Source organism: Erinaceus europaeus, chromosome 7, assembly GCF_950295315.1.
Source record: "Erinaceus europaeus chromosome 7, mEriEur2.1, whole genome shotgun sequence".
NCBI lineage: Eukaryota > Metazoa > Chordata > Mammalia > Eulipotyphla > Erinaceidae > Erinaceus > Erinaceus europaeus.
In genome coordinates, this window is record NC_080168.1 from 71,499,150 (window position 1) to 71,522,491 (window position 23,342).

Here is a 23,342-nt window from a genome sequence, read left to right on the forward strand (position 1 = left end):
ATAACAACAACAACAATAAAAATAATAACCATAACAACGATAAAACAACAAGGGCAACAATAGGGGGAGGAAATGGCTTCCAGGAGCAGTGGATTCATGGTGCAGGCACCGAGCCCCAGCAATAACCCTGGAAGGAAAAAAAAAGTGGGGACATCCTGGGAGGTTGTGCAATAGATAAGGTGTTGGACTCTCAAGCTTGAGGTCCTGAGTTCAATCCCTGTCACTACATGTGCCAGACTGATGCTCTGGTTTTCTTTCTTTCTCTTATACCCATTCACTTAGTAAATAAATACATCTTAGAGAAGAAAAAGCAAAAAGGAAAGGAAAGGAAAGGAAAGGAAAAAGGAGCAGTGCATAGGTGTTACTATGTGCAAGGATCTTGCCCCTGCCCCATCTCCACCTGTGGAGGGGGTGGGAGTTGGGGGGAAGAAGCTTCACAAGTGGTGAAGCAGTTGTCTGTCTTTCTGTCCCTTTGTGTCCCCCTTCCTTACCAATTTCTCTCAGTCCTATTAAATAAATAAAGTTTAAAAAAGGATTTGTTTAAAAATTAAAAAGATAAGGGCCTGGAGAGATTGCATAATGATTCTGTAAGTCTTTCCTGCCTGAGGCTTTGAGATCCCAGGTTCAATCCCCAGCACCATCAGAAGCCAGAGCTGAGCAGTGCTCTGTGCTCCTTCCTTCCTTCCTTCCTTCCTTCCTTCCTTCCTTCCTTCCTTCCTTCCTTCCTTCTTTCCTTCCTCCCTCCCTTTCTTTCTCTTTGTCTCTTTCTTTCTTTATCTCTCTATCAGGATGATCTCACTCATAGACAGAAGTTGAAAAACAAGATCAGAAGGGAAAACACTAAGCAGAACTTGGACTGGAGCTGTTGTATTGCACCAAAGTAAAAGACTCTGGGGTAGGGGGTAAGGTTCAAGTCTTGGAATATGATGGCAGAGGAGGGCTTAGTGGAGGTTGTATTGTTATGTGGAAATGTTATGCATGTGCAAACTATTGTATTATCTGTCAACTGTAAACCACTAACCTCCCAATAAAGAAATAAAAAAAAAAGAAGCTAGAAAAAAATTAATAAAAAAAAACAGAAAAGATAGGCAGTGGAGGGGTTGATGAGGAGACTCAACTGGCCTCATAAAGGCACAGTGTGGTGATACAGAAATCTACACCTGGGGCGCTGGGATCCACCAGCCCCTCATTCGTGAGTATTGATCTGTTCACAGGTCTGTCTGGTGCTGGCTGTCACCCTGACTATTCAACTGGTTGCTTCATCTTGCTAATCGATTTCCCTCTCCACACAGGGCTGAACTTGGCTTTGTCTGAGTTTGTTGGTTAGACATTTGAGAGGCCTGGAAGGCTGCCCCAGGTGTGAATTCAGTACAGGGGTGGGGGTGAGGGGCAACTGGCAGTCACCTTGCTAGGTTTCTGACAGCAACTGGCTGGAAACCAAATTGTCCTTTCCTGAACTACGTTCCTATCAGCTTAGGTGAAGGTAACAGTGCCGAAGCTGAATCAAACCCTCTGCTCTGGGCTGTGTCTCTGTCACTCTGAACCCCCAGTTATGGGCATTCTGGAGAGAAGACAGGGCAGTGATTGGCCCAAGCCCATCCTCAGTGACAAGTGGACAATCTTGCTTCTGTGGTGTATTTCAATGGTATATTTTTCCATCTGGGAAGTGGCACAGTGGATAAAGCATTAGACTCTCAAACATGGAGTCCCAGGTTTGATCCCCAAAAGTGTATGTGCCAGAGTGATGCTCTGATATTCTCCCCCTCCTTCTACTTCTCCTGTAAATAAATAAAATCTTGAAAAAATATATGAACCAAGCTGAGTGCACACATTACCATGTGGGAGGACCTGGGTTCCAGCCCTGTACCCTACCTGTAAGGGGGATGCTTCATGAGTGGTGAAGCAGGTCCGCAGGGGTCTTTCTTTCTCTTTCCCTCTCTATCTCTTCCTTTGCTCTCAATTTCTCTCTGTCCTATCAAATAAAACAGAAAAAACAAAGCCAAAAATGGCTGCTAGGAGTTCTGGATTAATAGTGCTGACACCGAGCCCTAGTGATAACCGTGGTTGGGGGGGGGGAAGAAAAAAATATATATGTATATTTCACTAGGAGGTGTTGACCTAAATAATTATTATTATTTCTTGTCACCTCGGTAAGTCACTGGACTTGCTGCTTGTGTGGCTCCACTGATCCTGGTGGCCATTTTTTTCTTTCTTTCTGTTAGAGGCTATGAGAGATAAATAGAGAGGGAGAGACAGAGATAGAGATAAATAGATAGATGATAGATAGAGTGAGAGGAACGATATCTGGAGCACTGCTTCACTGCTTGGGGGCTTAAACCCAGGGCCTAGTACATGGTAGTGTGTGTGCTCTACTGAGTGAACCAGGAACCTGTGCCCCGGTGACTACATTTTAAAAGATTTGTTTATTTTACATAAGATAAAGTTGCATATGAAAGAGTGAGAGAGGTAGTGCAGGAGGGAGGGAAGCCAGAGCCCCTCTCTGGGACATACGGTGCCGGCAATTGGACCAGAAGCTTGAGGCTTGCAAGTCCAGTGTTCTATCAGTTGAGCTTTCCCCTTGACCATTATATAATGGTTATTTTATCAGCATAGTGGTTTTACTTGGAGATAGCAAGATGGCAGCGTAGAACAAGTGACATATATGGTACAGCATGGCAGAAGCTAAAGGCAAGCTGTATATGTCAAGGAGAGGAAGACACTGCACAGAGAACTGCTATTTGGTGGAAGGAACACTGGCAGAAAGGGAGCCTTCAGACTGGCCAAAGGCTGCTATGGACTGAATTTCTGGGTCTATAATAGACACTGAGTAGAGGCTGGGGAGATAGCATAGTGATCGGCAAAAGACTTCCATGACGGAGGCTCCGAAGTCCTAGGCACAAGCCCTGGCACTACCATAAGTCAGAGCTGTGCGGTGTTCTGGTAAATAAATAAAATAAAATAAAATAAAGGTAAATAAATAGATAAAAGATGGACCCTGAGTGGTAAGGTCCAAGAGCTCCCCCTGCTGGCCCCCCAACGCTATTGTGAATGAGGTTGCTTTTATTAAGTTGTACAGGTATCCTTCCTTCCTTTCCTTTAAAAAAAATTATATTCTTACTTATTCATTTTTTATAGAGACAGAAACTGAGAGGGAGGGAGGGATATGGAAAAAGAGAAACACTGTAGGGCTGGATAGTGGTGCTGCTGCTTGAGTGCACACACAGCAGTTCCGAAGGACCTAGCTTCAAGCCCCTGGTCCTTACCTGCAGTAGGAAAGCTTCACAAGTGGTGAAGCAGCGGCACAGGTGATTCTCTTTCTCCCTCTCTGTCTCCCGTTCCTTCGCAATTTCTCTGAGAAACACTTGCAACACAGTGCAGACTGGGGCTTTGAACCCAGGCCCTTACACATGTGTTTGCTCTACTGGACGCACCCCCACCCGGCCCCCATTCTCTCCAGTCTTGAACTTTTATGTAAGTCCCTGGGTTCATTCCCCAACAAAACAAAACAAACAGCAACAAAACACCCCCTAAAGAAAGAAAAAGAATCAAGTTAAAACATTTAAATTCTAGTTAAAGTAAATGAAAACAGTGTCTTTTTCATTTTAACATTTTATTTATTTATTTATTTATTTTGGATACAGACAGAAGTTGAGGGAGAAAGAGGAAATAGGGAGGGAGGGAAAGAAGGAGAGAGTGTGTTGTAGCACTGTTTCACAATTCATGAAGCTCCCCCCCCCCCCGCAAGTGGGAACTGGGTTTTATTTTCCCTTTTGTTGCCCTTTTTTATTGTTGTAGTTATTATTATTGTTGTTACTGATTCATTGTTAGATAGGACAGAGAGAAATGGAGAGAGGAGGGGAAGACAGAGAGGGGGAGAGAAAGACACGGACAGACCTGCTTCACCGCCTGTGAAGCGACTCCCCTGCAGGTGGGGAGCCAGGGGCTTGAACCTTGTGCTTCATGCTACCTGCCCTTAACCAGCTGTGCTATCCTGAACTGGGGGTTTCAACCATTGAAATGCATTGTAATGTGTGCGCTCAATTGGGTCACCACTTGGCCCCTCCCCTCCCCTCCCCTCCCCTCCCCTCCCCTCCCCTCCCCTCCCCTCCCCTCCCCTCCCCTCCCCTCTCCTCTCCTCTCCTCTCTTTTCTTCTTTCTCCCTTTCAGGCTCTTACTGTTTATTTGGGGAAAAGGAGTTCTCCAGGAGCAGTGGATTCATGCAGATGTGAAGTCCAAGCGAACATTCTAGCAGAAAGAAAAAGCAAAGTAAAGAAAAACAAAAGTAAAGAAAAAGTCTTGTCCTCAGTGACTTGTCTCCTCTTTCCAGAAATGGAGATTTTGTCTGAAGGCAGATGATTGAGTGCTGGTGCTAGCCTGCCCTCTAGAGGTGGAGCTGGTGCAGTGCAGCTGTAACCCCTGTGCACCTTGAGACTGGTGTGGTGGGATGGGAGAGGGTGCTGCTGGGGCTTGGTGGGTGGCGGATGGGCGGACTTGTGAACTTGAGAACACCAGACACTCTCCTTAGACCTCTGGTCCTCCAGAATGGCTCCCCTTGGGGCTTCTGGACATGGCTGATAGACGGTGAGAGACAGAGATAGAGAAGGAGAAAGACACAACAGTGCCCCAAGGCATGTGAAGTTTCCGCTCTGCTGGCGCCCCCATGTAGTGGCCGGGGCCTCAAGCTCGCATCCGGGTGTCCCATGGTGTGTGTTCTACCAGGTGACTCACCTACCCGCCCCCTTTCTAGATTTTAAAATTGCTTAACAAGAATTAGTGTGAAAAGAAACTCATTCGAGACTAGAAACTGGGGTACTGTATTAGATTTTGTTTCCTATTCTTCTATGACAGTAAATAAATAGTATGTCTATATATTTGTTTATTTATTTATTTAATCCCCTCCAGAACCCTGCTCAGCTGACTTTGGGTGGTGCCAGAGATTGAATCTGGGACCTCTGGTGCCTCAGCCAGCAAATAGGTTTGAATGGAAGTGATATTTTGTTAGGTAGTATCACACAGTTCTTTTTAAATGTTTTTTATTTATATAAAAGTATTTTTTTGGGAGTTGGGCGGTAGCGCAGCGGGTTAAGCGCAGGTGGTGTGAAGTGCAAGGACCGGTGTAAGAATCCCGGTTCGAGCCGCTGGCTCCCACCTGCAGGGGAGTCACTTCACAAGTGGTGAAGCAGGTCTGCAGGTGTCTATCTTTCTCAACCCCTCTCTGTCTTCCCCTCTTCTCTCCATTTCTCTCTGTCCTATCAAACAACGATGACATCAATAATAACTACAACAATAAAACAAGGGCAACAAAAAGGGAATAAATAAATATTAACAAAACTTAAAAAGGTTTTTTTCTTATTTATTTTGAATAGAGATAGAAATTGAGAGGGAAGGGGAAGTTAGGGGGGAGAGAAAGAAGGAGGGAGAGAGGGAGTCGGGCTGTAGCTCAGCGGGTTAAGCGCAGATGGCACAAAGCACAAGGACTGGCTTAAGGATCCCGGTTCACACCCCCGGCTCCCCACCTGCAGGGGAGTCGCTTCACAGGCGGTGAAGCAGGTCCGCAGGTGTCTATCTTTCTCTCCCCTTCTCTGTCTCCCCCTCCTCTCTCCATTTCTCTCTCTGTCCTATCCAACATCGACGACATCGATAACTACAACAATAAAACAACAAGGGCAACAAAAGGGAATAAATAAATAAATATTTAAAAAAATTTAAAAAAAGGAGAGAAATTGTGTTGATTAGTCCTATAAATCAGTGCACTAAATGAGATTATTTTTCTTTTTATTGTCATTTCTTCTTTCCTTCATTCTTTGCTTTTCCTTCTTTCCTCTTTCTTTCCTTCTTTTGCCTCTCTCTCCCTCTTTTGCCTCCAGGGTTATTGCTGGGGCAAGTGCCTGCACTACTAATCCACTGTTCTGGTGGCCATTTTCCCCCATTGTTATTGTTGCTGTTATTGTTGTTGTTGGATAGGACAGAGAGAAATTGAGAAAGGAGGGGGAGACAGAGATGGGAGAGAAAGACACCTGCAGAGCTGCTTCACCTTCTGTGAAGTGACTACCCTGCAGGTGGGGAGCCAGGGGGCTGTAATCAGGATCCTTACGCCAGTCCTTGCGCTTCACACCACCTGTGCTTAACCCGCTCTGCTACCACCCGACTCCCAAAATCTTGATTAATTTATTTGATGAAAGTGGGGGAGAGAGACAGCACAGCTTTGTTCCATGCAGTGCTGGGAATTGAACCCAGGTCCTCATGTGTGCAAGCCCAGTCCTCCTCACTGAACCACCTTTCTGGACCCTGAGACCTTTTCTTCTTTGGTATCTCTGAGGTGAAGAGAGACTTTTAAAAAATTTCTTTATTTGGGAGTTAATGTTTTACGTTCAACAGTAAATACAATAGTTTGTACATGCATAACATTCCCCAGTTTCCCATATAACAATACAACCCCCACTAGGTCCTCTGTCATCCTTCTTGGACCTGTATTCTCCCCACCCACCCAGCCCAGAGTCTTTTACTGAGGAGAGACTTTGTTTCTGCCTGAGTGGTTGTGGACTTATTTTCTTTGTTAAAGATAATAGGGAAATCTGTTTGTAATGTAGCACCTCTTTGCATTAAAAAACTTTCTTTTTAGCAGTAGGAGCAGCCAGAAAATTTGCTCTTTGTTTGTAGCTAAGACAAAATATAAAGTTTTTTTTTTTCCTCCTCCAGGGTTATTGCTGGGCTCGGTGCCTGCACCATGAATCCACCGCTCCTGTAGGCCATTTTTTCCCCCTTTTGTTGCCCTTGTAGCTTCGTTGTGGTTATTATTATTGCCCTTGTTGACACAATTCGTTGTTGGATAGGGCAGAGAGAAATGGAGAGAGGAGGGGAAGACAGAGAAGGGGAGAGAAAGATAGACACCTGCAGACCTGCTTCACCACCTGTGAAGCGACTCCCCTGCAGGTGGGGAGCCGGGGCTCGAACCGGGATCCTTACGCCGGTCCCTGCGCTTTGCGCCACATGCGCTTAATCCACTGCGCCACTGACCGACCCCCAAAATGTAAAGTTTTAAGAGAGAGATAAATGAGCCTCACTCGGTAACATGGATGTGTTATCATGCACATGGATCTGGATTTAAGTCCCTGATCTTCATCTGCAGGAGGGAAACTTCATAAGCTATGGAGCAGGGCTGCAGGTGACTCCCGCCCCCCTTTCTCCTTTTATTTTCCTGTCTTTTACCCTCTTAACAAAAATAATGACAGCTGGAAGCAGTGAAACTGTGCAGGCACTGAACCCCAGCCATAATCCCAGTGGCCAAAACAGAAACAAAAAAGCAAATAAAACCCAAGCAGCTACAATTAGTATAGATAACAGCACAAAGCCCAGCCAGCCCTGTTTGTGACAGCCTTGTTTGTGACAGGCCTCCTTCCCCCTCCCCCCAAGGGCTGGCTGGGGGCAAGAGAGAAGAACCACTGCATTCCATGGCTTGGCTTTTCACTTCTGAATAATTTTCTGCTGTGTGTATGCATGTAGCATGTGATACAGTGACCATGGGGCTGCAGGCCCCTCCTGCAAGTGGGACTAACATGCTACAGTGACCATGGGGCTGCAGGCCTCTGGAGTCCCTGCTTCCTGTTTCGGGGGGAATCTGTATACCTAGTAGTGGAAGTCCTGGCTGGGGCGATAGTGCTGTTTTCCAGGCTGTGAGGAGCTGCCATACCTTTGGCTGCACCATTTGCCTTCCCCACTTCCCCACCCCCAACACACACATCTTCACGGGGTTCTGCCCTATGTGGAGGGCCTGCGGTGTGGTTTCCATGCCCAACTCTTGCATCAACGCCCACTTTTGTGTTTGAACTTGAGTGTGTGCTGATGGCCGCTCCCTTTTCCAGGAAGGAGTTGAAGCTGCTGGAGCAGGCGGGCTCTCTGAAGGGCTCCCTGGGCGCCCAGGAGCAGCTCGCCCTTATCCGCGGCTGCACGGACATTCGAGAAGCAGTAGAGGGCGCCATGCACATTCAGGTGAGTCCAGGCTGGGCCGGGCTGAGTAGATGCAACCCACAGGCTGGAATGGCCACTTCTCTCCTCTGTCTTCCCCTCCCCGTCTTCCCCCTCTTTTCTTTTCCTTTTGCCTTTCTTTTTTTTTGTCCTTTTCTCTTTCCTTTTCTTCCCTTACCTCTACTCCTTCTCCTCCCTTCCCTTTCTTTTCCTAAGTACTGCTCAGCTCTGGCTTATGTTGGTATCAAAGATAGAGCCTGGGGAACTTGGAAGCTCACATATGGAAGTCCGTTTGCAGGCTGGGGAGATAGTATAATGGTTATATAAATAATTTTTTAAAAAAGTTAATTTACTAATTTATTTATTGGATAGAGACAGAAAAGAATAAGAGGGGAGGGAGAAATAAAAGAAAGACACCTGCAGACCTGCTTCATCACTTGCAAGGCTTCCCCTCTGCAGGTAAGGACTGGAGGCTTGAACCCAGGTCCATATGTGTGGTAACATGAGTGTTCTACTAGTTGTACCACTGCCTGGCCAATGCAAATGATTTTGGTGCCTGAGACTCTAAGGTCCCAGGTCCAACCCCCAGCCCTGCTACTACCCAGAGCTGAGGAGCACTGTGGTGAGGAAGAAAAGCACAATAGCTGAGCTAGCTCCTATGTGTTCTGTGAAAGAAAATGCTCCTTACTTCTCCTTGAATGCCTGTGATCATATCATCTCCCAGAAGTGTTAGGCTTTTGAGATAGTTCCCCTGGTGGAGTGTCTACTTTGCTGTGTGTGAGGCCCTGGATTGGAGCCCCAGCACCCCCGTGGCAGCACCACGATGGCGCAGGGGAAGTTCTGTGGGTGATAGAGTGGCGCTGCTGGGGTCTCTCTCTCTCTCTTTCTCTCAAAAAATAAATAAATAGGGGGCTGTGTGGTGGCGCAGCAGGTTAAGCGCACATGGCACGAAGCATAAGGACCCGCTTAAGGATCCCGGTTCATGCCCCCAGCTCCCTACCTGCAGGGCCGTTGCTTCACGGGCAGTGAAGCAGGTCTGCAGGTGCCCATCTTTCTCTCCCCCCCCTTTGTCTTCCCCTCCTCTCTCCATTTCTCTCTGTCCTATCCAACAACAAAGACAGTAATAACAACAACAACAACAATGATAAATAACAAGGGCAACAAAAGGGAAAAAATAACTTCCAGGGGCAGTGGGTTCGTATTGCAGGCACTGAGGTCCAGTTATAACCCTGGAGGCAAAATAAAATAAAATTAAAAAATAAAAATTAAAAATAAATTAAAAATTAAAAATAAATTAAAATTAAAAATAAATTAAAATAAATTAAAAAATAAATAAAAGAGTTAAAATCTGGGCTAGGGAGAATTTGTTCCCTACTGTTGCCCCAACAGTTGTGAAGAGAAACAGCTGGTGTCTGTATCTCATCTTCCCACAGAAGGAGACATCTGGTCCTAGCTTCCATATGCAACTGAGGAAAAATGTAAAGGTATCATCTTTCAGGTCTGTGACACTTATGTCCCCGTAGTGTCACTTAAACAGAGACAGGGCTGCCTTCTCACTCAGCTACTACAGGTCACTCACTTGCCCTCCCTGTAGGTTTGGGGTCAAATTCCTGTTGGTCACCTGCGGCAGCTCTGAGATTCAGGTCAGAGACAGGAAATGTCGGTTCTCTGTCTTCCTGGCTTGGAAATTTCACTGGTTCTCTCATTCAGTGTGTGTTATAGGATTCCATGCCTATTCTCTCTCTCTCTCTCTCTCTTTTTCCTTCTCTTCATCCTTCTCTCTCTCTTTCCTCTCTCTCTGAAAGTCATATGAGACTGAAGTTTTAAAAGGAACCTGTTTCAGCTTTTTCTAGCATACTTGACACTGCTGTGAGAAGGAAAAATTTACATAAATATTTTGTTTAAATATTTTATTTATTTATGAGCAAGAGAGGGAGGGAGGGAGGGAGAGAGATGGGGAAATACAAAACATCATTCTGGCAACATGCAATGCCAGGGGATTGAACTCTGGACCTCATGCTAAGAGTTTGACCTATTATCTACTGCATTACTTCCTGGGCCACTGAAACCAATTTTTTTCCCAAAGATTTATTTGTTTATGAACATAAGACTTTCTTTCTCAGATACGGGAGGCAGAGAGAGTGAAATACCAGAGCACTGAAGCTTCCTCCAATAGGGTGGGGGCTGGGCTTGAACCTGGGTTGTGTATGTGGCAAAGCTGTGTACTCTCCCAAGTGAGCTATTTTGCTGGCCCTGAAGAAATGTTTTGGTGTTGTTGTTTTACCAGACCACTGCTAAGCTTTGCCTTCTGGTGGTGTTGGGTTTAAATCTTCAACTTTTGGTACCTCCGGCACAACCAGAATGTTACCTTTCCAGTCTTATTTCTTTCTTTAGAGAGAAAAAAAAAGAAAAGAAAAGGTGGGGGTGGGTGTTAGTTCACCAGTTAAGCATACATATTACCATGTGCAAGGGCCTGGGGTTCAAGCCCCTGGCTCCCACATGTAGGCGGAAAGCTTCACAGTCTATGGTATAGTGCTGTGGGTGTCTCTCTTTTTCCCTGTTTCCCCTTGCCCTCTCAAATTCTCCCTCTGTATCCAAAAATTAAATTAGAAAATTAAAAAAAGGAGGAAGAGAGAGAGAAATATGGACAGATAGGAGAGACATCACACACTGCTAAACCACGCATGGAGCTCCTATGTGGTGCTGGGGCTAGAACCCAGGACCTCGCACATAGCAGATGTATATTCTATTGGATGAGCTTTACCCAAGCTCAAAAATATAATATTGTAATATAATATAATATAATATAATATAATATAATATAATATAATATAATATAATATAATATAATAAGTAAAAAATGTCACGATGTATTTTTGCATAGAAAAATAGGTTATCTCCCCAGGTAGATGGCCTTTTTGCCAATATGTCCCAAAATCTCACCTCTTCAGAGCTCTACCCCACTAGTGGAAGACAGAAACAGGCTGGGGGTACGGATTGACTTACCAACTCCCGTGCTCAGTGGAGAAGCAATTACAGAAGTCAGGAATCCTACCTTCAGCACCCTATTTTGGTCCCAATGTTAGGGGAAGATGTCCAGAGGGCTCTGAACTCCAATTCCACCAGGACCCAAAGTGCTCGTCACCAGGAATCTTGTTTTTATATCATCACTGAAAGGGAAGTGAGTCTGGAAAACACCAGAGAAAGTCAGGCACTGTTTCACCAATCTGAGATAGAAGAGGAAAAAGTATATTTGAAAGTAGTAATAGGTATAGGTATGACTTACAAAGGAAGTGAATGTAGGACCACAGAAGTGAGTAAAAATGGATATGTGTGTGTGTGTGTGTGTGTGTGTGTGTGTGTGTAACTCTCTCCCTGGAAGATCTTTGTGCCACCCCAGCCATGGAGAGCGTGCATAGCATGGGGTTAGAGTCTCTTCATGCTCAGTGGGAAATGCAAATGCGTGCAAGAAGAGAACCTGAACTTCTAGAACTTGGTACAATTTGGAAATGTAATCCTGCCTGGCAAGAAAATCTGCTGTGCTGGGGAAAAATTGGTTTATTCTGAAAAGCTGCTCTCCAGTCTGACTCTTAAAGAGCATTAAGGCCTATTAGTGAGATTAGTAGAGTTTTTATCTCATTTCCGGTGCTGTACTCTGGTAGGAGCCATGAGCTTGTAAAGTTAGAAAGTTTGAATGGAGTTTCATTCCTCTGTTTTTAAAGATTTATTTATTTTTAGACAGTTTTCTGAAGAAGAGATATACATGTCCCACAGATACATGAAGAAATGGTCCACTTCACTTATCATTAGAGAAATGCAAATTAAAACTACATGGAGATACTATCTCATACCTGAGAGAATAGCTTTACGTCAACAAAACAGGAAATGAAAAGTGTTGGAGATGTTGTGGAGAGAATGGGACTCTGCTACACTGCTGGTGGGAATGTGAACTGGTACAGCTCCTTTAGAAGACGGTATGGAGGAAGTTGGGCGGTAGCACAGTGGGTTAAGCGCAGGTGGCACAAAGCGCAAGGGTCAGCTTAAGGATCCTGGTTTGAGCCCCTGGCTCCCCACCTTCAGGGGAGTTGCTTCGCAGGCGGTGAAGTAGGTCTGCAGGTGTCCGTCTTTCTCTCCCCCTCTCTGTCTTCCCCTCCTCTCTCCATTTCTCTCTGTCCTATCTAACAATGATGACATCAATAACAACAACAAGGGCAACAAAAGGGAAAATAAATAAATATAAAAAAAAGAAGACTGGAGATTCCTTAAATAAAAATGGAATAAAATTACGATCCAGCGATACCACTCTTAGGGATTTATCCAAAGAACATGAAACACTAATTTAAAGGAACATATGCAGCACTCTGTTCTTAGCCGCATTACTTATTTTTATTTATTTATGTATTTATTTATTTATTCTCTTTCATTGTTGTTTTATTGTTGTAGTTATTGACGCTGTTGTTATTGGATAGGATAAAGAGAAATATAGAGAGAAGGGAAGACAGGGAGGGGGAGAGAAAGACACCTGCAGACCTGCTTCACCACCTGTGAAGCGACTCCCCTACAGGTGCAAGGATCATGGTTCGAGCCCCCTGTCTCCCCACCTGTGGGAAGTGGGGTAAGGGGGTGGGGAGGGGTCAGCAAAGAAAGTCTGCACTATCTCCCCTCCTCTCTCAATTTGTCTCTGTCCTGTCAAATAAAATGGGAAAAATGGTTGCCAGGAGCAGTGGATTTGTAGTTCCAGCAGTGAGCACCCAGTAGAAACCCCAGAGGCAAAAAAAAGAGAATTAAAATAATATTTAGGGAGTCAGGTGGTAATGCAGCGGGTTAAACGCATGTGGCGCGAAGCACATGGACCAGCGTAAAGATCCCAGTTGAAGCCCCTGGCTCCCCACCTGCAAGGGAGTTGCTTCACAGGCGGTGAAACAGGTCTGCAGTTGTCTTTCTCTCCCCCCTCTCTCTTCCCCTCCTCTCTCCATTTCTCTCTGTCCTATCAAATGATGACAACATCAGTAACAACAACAATAAAACAACAAGGGCAACAAAAAATAAATATTTTTTAAAAATAATATTTATTAGTAGTCACTTAATCATTCAAAATGGGATTCCTTTATAGGTTTTTTAAATTATATTTATTTAATTAATACAGAGAGTCATAAAATGAGAGGGAAGGGGTTGATAGAGATGCAGAGAGACAGAGACATCTGCACATCTGCAGCACTGCTTAAACATTTGCAAAGATTTCCACCTGCAGATAGGAACCGTGGGCTTGAACCCAGGTCCTTGCACATTGTAACATGTGTGCTCAACCAAGTGTACCACTACCACCCAGCCCCCCAAATGGGATTCTTTTATAAGAGAAGTAGTGGGGAGCCAGTGGCTCGAACCGGGGTCCTTAGGCTGGTCCTTGCGCTTTGCGCCAACTGTGCTTAACCTGCTGCGCTACCGCCCGACTCGCAGCTGCATTACTTATAATAGTCAGAGTAGAAGCAGCCTAAATACCCACTGACAGATGATTGGTTAAAGGAGTTACGGGATAGTATACTCAATGGAATATTGCTCTGCAATAAAAAAGATGATATTGTGTTCTTTGGGACAAAATGAATGGAACTGGAGGTGATTACTGAAATAAGTAAAGAGATGAAAGACAACTACTGCATGGTTTTACTCTTATGTGGAATTTAGAGGACTAATATACATGGACTTGGAAAAGAAAGAAAGAAAGCCAGTCAGCCAGAGAGTGAGAGCGAGAGTGAGAGATTGAGAAACAGAAGCAAACAAACTGTGAGACCTATGGTAGATATCTCTGGGAGGTAAGAGGATGGAGATATAGAACTTTGGTGGTAGTTGTGGTGTGGAATTAAACACTGTAATCTTACAATCCTATAACCCACTATTAGTTACAAGTGAAAATTGAGAAAAGATTTATTAATAATTCTGTGTAATCATTAAGACACACAGAGAGAACCAGAGCATCACTCTGGTATATGAGATGCTGGGGATGAAACTCAGGACCTCATGCTTGAGAGGTTAGCACTGTGCCACCTCCTGGACTGCAAATGAGTCTTTCTTATAAACATTTAAAAAGATTAATTTAGGGAGTCGAGCAGTAGCGCAGTGGGTTAAGCACAGGTGGTGCAAAGTGCAAGGACCGGCACAAGGATCCCTGTTCGAGCCCCTGGCTCCCCACCTGCAGGGGAGTTGCTTTACAAGTGGTGAAGCAGGTGTGTAGGTGTCTATCTTTTTCTCCCCTCTCTGTCTTCCCCTCCTCTCTCCATTTCTCTCTGTCCTATCTAATAACGACAACATCAATAATGATAACTACAACAATAAAACAAGGGCAACAAAAATAAGTATTTTTTAAAAAGATTTATTTATATACTAGAGAGGGAGAGAGAAAAGCAGAGCATCGCTCTCGAACATGAGATGCCGGGGATGAAACTTAGGACCGCATGCTTGAGAGGACAGTGCTTTATCCACTGAATGGAGTTTTCACACACAAAAAAACCATGCCACTAGCTGACCTCCAGAAGTGAAAATGGTAGAATCCACACAGAAAACCAGAATCTGTTTTAATCAGTGTGAATACAGTGACTCCTCTTGTTGTTTTTGGGTCTTCTACTGGCTCAGAGGACCACTTTCTACTCCTTCACTTTAAGCCTCTGCCTGCCATTAGGACTTAAGTGAGTCTTATAAGCATGTACCCATGCTGTCTTTTTTTTTTTAATTTTATCTACGAAAAGGAAACACTGCAGGGGCCAGGTGGTGGCACACCTGGTTGAGCGTAGATGTTACAGTGCACAAGGGCCCAGGTTCGAGTCCTCGGTCCCCACCTGCAGGGGGAAAACTTCACAAGTGGTGAGGCAGTGCTGCAGGTGTCTCTCTGTCTCTCTTCCTGTCTATCATCGCCTTCCCTCTCAATTTCTGGCTGTGTATCCAATAAATAAATAAATAAATATTAAAAAAAAGTTTTTAAAAAAGTTTTTTTAAAAAAGGAAACACTGCAAAAAACCATAGGATAAGAGGGGTACAACTCCACACAATTCCCACCACGAGAACTCTGTATCTCATCCCCTCCCCTGATACCTTTCCCATTCTTTAACCCTCTGGGGTATCCCCAAGGCCATTGTGGGATGCAGAAGGTGGAAGGTCTGGCTTCTGTAATTGCTTCCCTGCTGAACATGGGCATTGACAGGTTGATCCATACTCCCAGCCTGTCTCTCTCTTTCCCTAGTGGGGTGGGGCTCTGGGGAAGCAGAGCTCCAGGACACACTGGTGGGGTTGTCTGTTCAGAGGTGTCTGTTCGGCATCATGCTAGCATCTGGAACCTGGTGGCTGAAAAGAGAGTTAACATACAAAGCCAAACAAATTGTTGACTAATCATGAACCTAAAGGCTGGAGTAGTACAGATGAAGAGTTGGCGGTGTGTGTGTGTGTGTGTGTGTGTGTGTTCATTTTATAGATAGCTAGCAGGCATATTTTAGTTATATTTCAAAGGGCCTGTGGCTATACTAGTTTTTTTTTTCCCCTGAGCATGAAATCTGATATGCAGGTGGATCCAAGTTATTGTCTGGGGAGATGATCTCATGGCTGGCAGAAGGACCAGAAAGCTGGATCAGGGAAGAGAGTAGCTCCCTCATATGGGAAAGGGGTATAAATATTACTATAAACACCATCAATTTTATGTGATCTGGGGCCCATGATTATCTTAGGAACCTGTGTGACCTCTACATCCCTCTAGAACTGAGCTCACATTCTGTGGTCATGAGTAGGAACATTCCAAGCTGCCCCATTATCGACCCATCCTCAGGTGTAGCATAGAGTATGTTGTCCATCCTCCTTTTGGAGGATGGAACATTCTCTACCGTTGTTGATTCAAGCTGAGGTCAAGGTCCTATGGGGGCCCACAAAGGGGTCTATTTTGTTGTTCCTGCTAGAGATGACCAGTAACAATATAGAGAAGGATTTATTCAAGGTCTAGGCCCATCATGTCATGTCTCAGGACTCCCAGACTAGGGCCCCAGTTGATAGGGTGGCCTGATAGTGACTAAAGAGTCATCGTTAAAGTATGCCTGTGGGAGTCAGGCGGTAGCGCAGCGGGTTAAGCGGCGCACCTGGCACAAAGCGCAAGGACCCACGTAGGGACACCTTGTTCGAGCCCCCGTCTCCCCACCTGCAGGGGAGTTGCTTCACAGGCAGTGAAGCAGGTCTGCAGGTGTTTATCTTTCTCTCCCCTTCTCTGTCTTCCCCTTCTTTCTTCATTTCTCTCTGTCCTATCTAACAATGACGACATCAAGAGCAACAACAATAATAATAACTACAACAGCAATAAAAACAACAAGGGCAAAAAAGGGAAAATAAATATAAAATTAAAAAAAAAGTATGCCTGTCTCTTGCCCTTATTCAACTTTTGTAGTCTTTGCTTTGATAAGCCTTGCTGTCTTTTTAAATAATTTCTTTTTCCACCTGGGTTATCACTGGGCTTGATGCATGCATGATTCCACTACTCCCAGCCTTTTTTTGTTGTTGTTGTTGAGGTGAGAGAGGGGGAGGTAAAGAGAGACAATATGGAGAGGCTCCTGCAGCATTCCTTCACTGCTCATTAAGCTCCCCCCAGCAGGTGGGGACTGGAAGCTTGAACCCTGATCCTTGCACATGGTGATGTGTGAGCTCTACCTTGTGAGCCACAGCCCAGCTCCAGTTTTGCTGTCTTAACACATATGGTTTCTCAGTGCCTTTTGATTATTGAGTCGAGTCCAGTTATATTAAGGGTGACTATTGGTATATGTGGATTTGCTACTGCCATTATATAAGTTTTTTTCTTTTTTTTTTTATTTAAGAAAGGAAACATTAACAAAACTATAGGATAGGAGGGGTACAACTCCACACAATTCCCACCACCTGATCTCTATATCCCATCCCCTCCCCAATAGCTTTCCCATTCTCTATCCCTCTGGGAGTATGGACCCAGGGTCATTGTGGGTTGCAGAAGGTGGAAGGTCTGACTTCTGTAATTGCTTCCCTGCTGAACATGGGCGTTGACAGGTCGATCCATACTCCCAGTCTGCCTCTCTCTTTTCCTAGTGGGGTGGGTCTCTGGGGAAGCGGGGCTCCAGGACACATTGGTGGGGTTGTCTGTCCAGGGAAGTCTGGTCGGCATCATGCTAGCATCTGGAACCTGGTGGCTGAAAAGAGAGTTAACATACAAAGCCAAACAAATTGTTGAACAATCATGGACCTGAAGGCTGGAATAGTGCAGATGAAGTCTGCAGATGAAGTCACTGCAGACTGTTGTGTACTTCTGCTTTCAGGTATATATCTTTCCCTGGTTTATGGACACATGTGAACATATGCTCTATCTCAGGTGGCCTGGTCTATATCTAGGTTTGGGGACTTTATTGGGGAGTGGACCACCTGGAATGGAATTAGAGAATACTATGAAAGGTCTCATCCGAGTGATGAAGCTGAAGGGTTGTTGTTCCACACCTGAAGTCTCTGGACACAGTCTGAAGTGAAGCATGCTGGGGTGGCACTCGTTGTGTTGATTAGGTTGTGATCCGCGGATGCAATATTATTTGATATGAATTGAGAAGCTTGCAGGAAAGTGGGCCCCACCCTAAGGTTCCAGGACTGGGGGAAATATAGGCTCATAGTGGAAATGTGAGGTTCTTGCTGTGTTGGTATGCTTCTAATTCTGCTTCTAAAACCCCTTCTGCTTCATTGGTTTAATCCCCCTGCTTAACACTATATTCTATTTACGTAACCACTGTTAACTAAGCACCACCCTGCCTGCAGGGCATTGGTTTAATCCCCACTGGTTTACGATGTCTTTTTGCTCCATCTCCTCTCGTAGTCACCCTGATTTCCACCAGTCTCTTTTCGGTCCACCCTCTCTACGTCACATCCTGTTTCCACCCTACTTGGCGAGTATATATATAAAGACAGGATTGTGATTAGAGATAGCTTAGATTGTGCTGCGTTCCACATGAATAAAGACTGAACTGCGTACCACTCAGCCATGAGTCTCTAGTCGTCTCTGTCTCCTGCCCGTGAAGCTCAGCCCAACACTGCTGTCTTAGGGTTCAAGAAGACAGTAGATATTGTTATTTGGTAATTGGGTTAACTTTGAAAAGTCCCTTTGTTAGGGTTTGCTGTATAGTACCCAGTATCTTGTATATAGCTGTGCCACCGGTTGCTTCTTTCTACTTGGTCTAGATTTTTGAGAGAGTCAACATATCAAGGACTCAGTCTATGTATTAAGAAGACTCAGTCTGTGTTTTAAAAAGTTCGAGACATAGGATCAATTTTTCCCCTCTCATATGAATTAAACAGTGGTTTATATGACTATACTTTAATAGGAGTGTACATAAACACCATTCCCACCACCATAAGATTGTGTCCCATTCCCCCCCCCCCCCGCCCTGCCCCTCGCTACCCTGGGAAGCCGAATGTCCACCCTCCCCCTTACCACAGGGTTTTTATTTTGGTGCCCTACTCTCACATTTTTTTTAATTTTAATTTTTCAATTTTTAAAAATTAATTAATTAATTTAAGAAAGGAGACATTAACAAGATCATAGGATGGGGAGGTACAACTCCACACAATTCCCACCACCCAATCTCCATATCCCATCCCCTCCACAATAGCTTTCCCATTCTCTGTCCCTCTGGGAGCATGGACCCAGGGTCATTGTGGGTTGCAGAAGGTGGGAGGTCTGGCTTCTGTAATTGCTTCCCTGCTGAACATGGGCATTGACTGGTCGGTCCATACTCCCAGTCTGCCTCTCTCTTTCCCTAGTAGGGTGAGTCTCTGGGGAAGTGGAGCTCCAGGACGCATTGGTGGGGTCTTCAGTCCAGGGAAGCCTGGCTGGCATCCTGATGGCATCTGGAACCTGGTGGTTGAAAAGAGAGTTAACATACAAAGCCAAACAAATTGTTGAAGAATCATGGACTCAAAAGTTGGAATAGTAGAGATGAAGTGTTGGGGGGTACTCACTGCAAACTCTAGTGTACTACTGCTTTGCCCTAGTTTATGGATACGTGTGAACATATGCTCTGTCTCCTGGAACCTGGTCTATATCTAGGTTTTGGGACTTTGTTAGGAAGTGAACCACCTGGGATGGAATTAGAGAATACTATGAAAGGAAAGGTTTCACCCGAGTGATGAAGCTGAAGGGTTGTCGTTCCACACCTGAAGTCTCTGGACACAGTCTGAAGTGAAGCATGCTGGGGTGGCACTTGTTGTGTTGATTAGGTTGCAATCAGCAGATGCAATATTATTTGATAAGAATTGGGAGAAGCATACGGGAAAGTGGGCCCTACCCTAGGGTCTTAGGACTGGGGGAAGTTTAGGCTCTATAGTGGAAATGTGAGGTTCCTGCTGTTTTAGGGTTCAAGAAGACAATGGATAGTTACTGTTATCATCACATTATTTGGTAATTGGGTTAGCTTTGAAAAGTCCCTTTGTTAGACATACAATCAATTTTCCCCCTCTCATATTAATTAAATAGTGATTTATATGACTACAATTTAATAGGTGTATACATAAACACCATTCCCATCACCAAAAGATTGTGTCCCATCCCACCCACCCACCCCACCCCCACCCCCACCCCCACCCCCCGCCGGCCCAGGAAGCCACATGTTTTTATTTTGGTGCCCTACTTTCAATTTAGTCAGATCCTGCCTTTAGTTTCCCTTTCTGATCTTCTTTCTCAACTTCTGTTGATGAGTGGGATCATCCCATACTCATCTTTATCTTTCTGTGCCACCACTCAGCCCTGTCCATAATTTTTCCTCATGTATTTGAACTGTGGATTCTTTCAATATGTCAAACTGACTTCCCAAGCACTAATGTTCAACTATGAAAGGATTATTTTGCTAATAATTAAATAGCATACATGTAAACGATTTCCCAACCTATAGAAAATACATTGTTAAGAGGCTGGCAAAATAGCTCGCTTGGATAATGTGCTGCTTTGCCATGTGTGTAACCCAGGTTGGAGCCTGGGTTTATTGGAGGGAGCTTTGGTGTTGTGGTCTCTTCTCTCTCTCTCTTTATCTGAAACAGTCAGTATGGAGTGCTGAATCCCTAGTGACAGCAAAAGAAAAAGAAAAGAAAATACATAATGAGTAGATAGTATAAAAGGATGTGAAGAAAATAGAGCTCCTGTCTGGTTCTGTGCAGAAATCAAGCCACAAGGCATCAGACCACACAGAGTCCATGTGAGTGAGTACTAAGCCTGTACTGAGACTTACTGAGAATTAACGCTGTAAATAAACTTAGCCCTTCATGGTGTCCATCCCTGGGAACTAGAAGGTGAAGGAAAAGGGTTCCATTTTCCACTCTGCACATGTTTCATGACTCTAATATTTTCCCACCAAACCTGAGTGCTTTTGAAATTCTTAGAACAACACTGAACTGTTTGGATGACTGCTTTCCCTGTTTTATATGTAAACAGCATGTTCCAGTTTGTAAGAATAAAGATAACAGTGCACAGGGTCCTGCTTCAGCCCAGAATGCAGAGAGCAGTGGAGAATGTTGCTCCCAGCTGAGACGGAGGGGCACAAGAATCCCAAGTCAGCAGCAAAATCATGGCTTTTCTTGACCTCCATGGAGCCAGAGAACTAAGCTCTAAGGAGAGACTAAGGATGGGTTGGTCAAAGGAAAAGTTGCCGGCTCAGAAACCAGACCAGAGGCCAAGGGAAATAGTTCGCTTGGGAGAGTGCACATGCTGCCGTGTGCCAGGCCCTGCGTTGGAGCCCCAGCACCACATGGGTGCACCATGGCTGGCACCAAGGGAAGCTCCATGGATAGTGCAGTAGTGCTGTGGTGTCTCTCCCTCTTTCTCCTTTTGTCTTTCTGTGTTTTTTTTTTTTCCCTCCCCCTTTCCTTATGCTGGTCCTTGTGCGTTGTGCCACCTGCATTTACCTGCTGCGCTACTGCCTGACTCCCCATCTCCTCCTTTCCACTTTCACCCCTCAGCATATAAATGAAAAGGTTTGGGACTACTTGGTGGATCTGAGGCCACAGTGTGTCCCAAGAAGGCACCATGAAGGACCAGGATGGGGTGGGATTTTCTTTCTTTCTTTCTTTCTTTCTTTCTTTCTTTCTTTCTTTCTTTCTCTCTCTCTCTCTCTCTCTCTCTCTCTCTCTCTTTCTTTCTTTCTTTCTTTTTAATTTTTAAAAAATTACTGCCATTTGGAAACGTTTGCCTCATGTAGGTCCAGCCTTAATGTTTATCTGACATCCTAGTGATAGCAGACCCTGCACAAAGTGGATATCAGAGTTAATACTGTGAGGAGATAAAAGTGAATAGTTTTACCAAAGATAATGAAATACCACATAATGTCTGTATTTTACCATTGGTTTGAGTGCATCCTTAGAAAACTGAATGTAATAAAAAAACAAGGACTTTTTTTTTCTTGGAAATTGTATGCTCTCTAGCAACTTTGTGTGAATTTTTTTTATACAAACACTGTTTTATGAGTTATATAAAATGTTGTAAAAGTAGAAAAAAATTATCTTTATTTGTTTATTGCATAGAGACAGCCAGAAATTGAGATGAAAGGGGATATAGAGAGGGAGAGAGACAGAGAGACACCTCCAGCCCAGATTCACCACTTGTGAAGCTTTTCCCCGTAGGTGGGGATCGGAGGTTCGAACCTGGGTCCTTGAGCACTGTAACATGTGCGTGCAACCAGGTGTGCCACCACTTGGCCCTTGGGGTGGGCTTTTCAACCCAATCTTCATCCAAGAGGCTACTGGTGACCCATCTGGTGAGTGACTCAGCCAGGTGCGCCACCACCTGGCCCCAGTGACTCTTAATTCCCAGGTCATGTAATCTGTGCCCTTTCCTTCTAGAGTGCCTTAACACCAGCTGTCCTTTTAAAAAGTGTTAATCTCTCTCTCTCTCTCTATATATATATATCTATATATCTATATCTATCTTACCTGTCTATGTATCTCTTTTTAAATTTTTTTTATTTATTTAAAAAAGGAGACATTAACAAAACTGTAGGATAAGAGAGGTACAACTCCACACAGTCCCCACCACCAGATCTCCATATTCCACCCCCTCCCCTGATAACTTTCTTATTCTTTATTCCTCTGGGAGTATGGACCCATGGTCACTGTGGGATGCAGAAGGTGGAAGGTCTGGCTTCTGTAATTGCTTCCCTGCTGAACATGGGCACAGACAGACAGACAGACAGACAGACAGGGAGACATGCCTACAACACTTGTGAAGCTCTCCTTCCCACTGTAGGTGGGGACTGGATACTTGAGCACTGTCATGTGTGTGCTCAACCAGATAGGCCCACCACCTGGCCCTCCCACCACTGATCACTTTTTATTAAGGAATCTTCTTATTGAGCTACAAGATTTAACACTCTTAGAACTTTAAAAAGAGAGTCTGGTTTTCCAGTTGTGTGTAGACTAAGAGTAATTTTAATTTATGTTGACTACATAACAAAATACCTTCTTAATTTTGACATAATACAACACAGTTCTTTTGGAAGTAAACAGTGACTGTGTTTCATTAAAAAAATGTTAATGAGGAACACTAGCCATGTGTGACTATTAGAATGGGGCAAACCAGCCTAATGTGATGCCCCCTATCTGTTTACATTTCTCCATGTGAGCCTCCAATTTTCTTTCATTGGTTGTTTCTATAGTTATGGTGGTTATACGTCTTTATGATTATTACAGTTTCGCATCCTGCTTGTGTTAATCCATGCCATACATATCTAGAGTTATATATTTATTTATTTTATTGCCACTGGCTCGGTGCCAGCACTACAAATCCACCGCTCCTGGCTGCCATTTATTCCATTTTTTTTTTTTTTGCCTTTCTAATTATTACTACTTAGGACAGAGGACAGGGAGATAGAGAGAAAGAGAGAAAGATAGGCACCTGCAAATTTGCTTCATCATTCATGAAGTGGACCCCCTGCCCGTGGAGAGCCAGGGCTCGAACCTGAATCTTTGCTCTTGGTAATATGTGCACTTAACTCGGTGTGCCACTGTCCAGCCCCGGTGTACTAGAGTCTTCAGTTTTTCCTGTGATGTTTAAAAATCTCTTGTGTGGGGCAGGGGTAGATAGTGTAATGGTTATGCAAAAAGACTCTCAAGCCTGAGGCTTTGAGGTCTCGGGTTTAATTCCCCGCACCACCATAAACCAGAGAATCTCATGTGTAGTTCAGTGAGTAGAACACAGGGTTTATTTCTGTGACTTGCTCCCATTAACATAGTTTTCCAGCTACTACTACTTATTTTTGTATGTTTTCATCTTTTAAATTTCATATCAGGGGGCTGGGTGGTAGCAAAACTGGTTGAGTGCACGTTACAATGTGCAAGGACCCAGGTTCAAGCCCCTGGTC

General features: G+C 44.5%; 1 protein-coding gene across 3 annotated transcripts in view; it reads left to right on the forward strand.

Moving 5' to 3' along the window:
* Positions 1-23,342, forward strand: part of CRYL1 (crystallin lambda 1) — a 107,932-nt gene that overhangs the window by 25,310 nt on the left and 59,280 nt on the right. For all 3 annotated transcript variants that reach the window (XM_016191000.2, XM_016190998.2, XM_060194750.1), the window contains exon 3: positions 7,863-7,989. In XM_016191000.2, the coding sequence (XP_016046486.1) occupies positions 7,863-7,989 (127 nt within the window). The remainder of the gene's footprint in view (positions 1-7,862; positions 7,990-23,342) is intronic.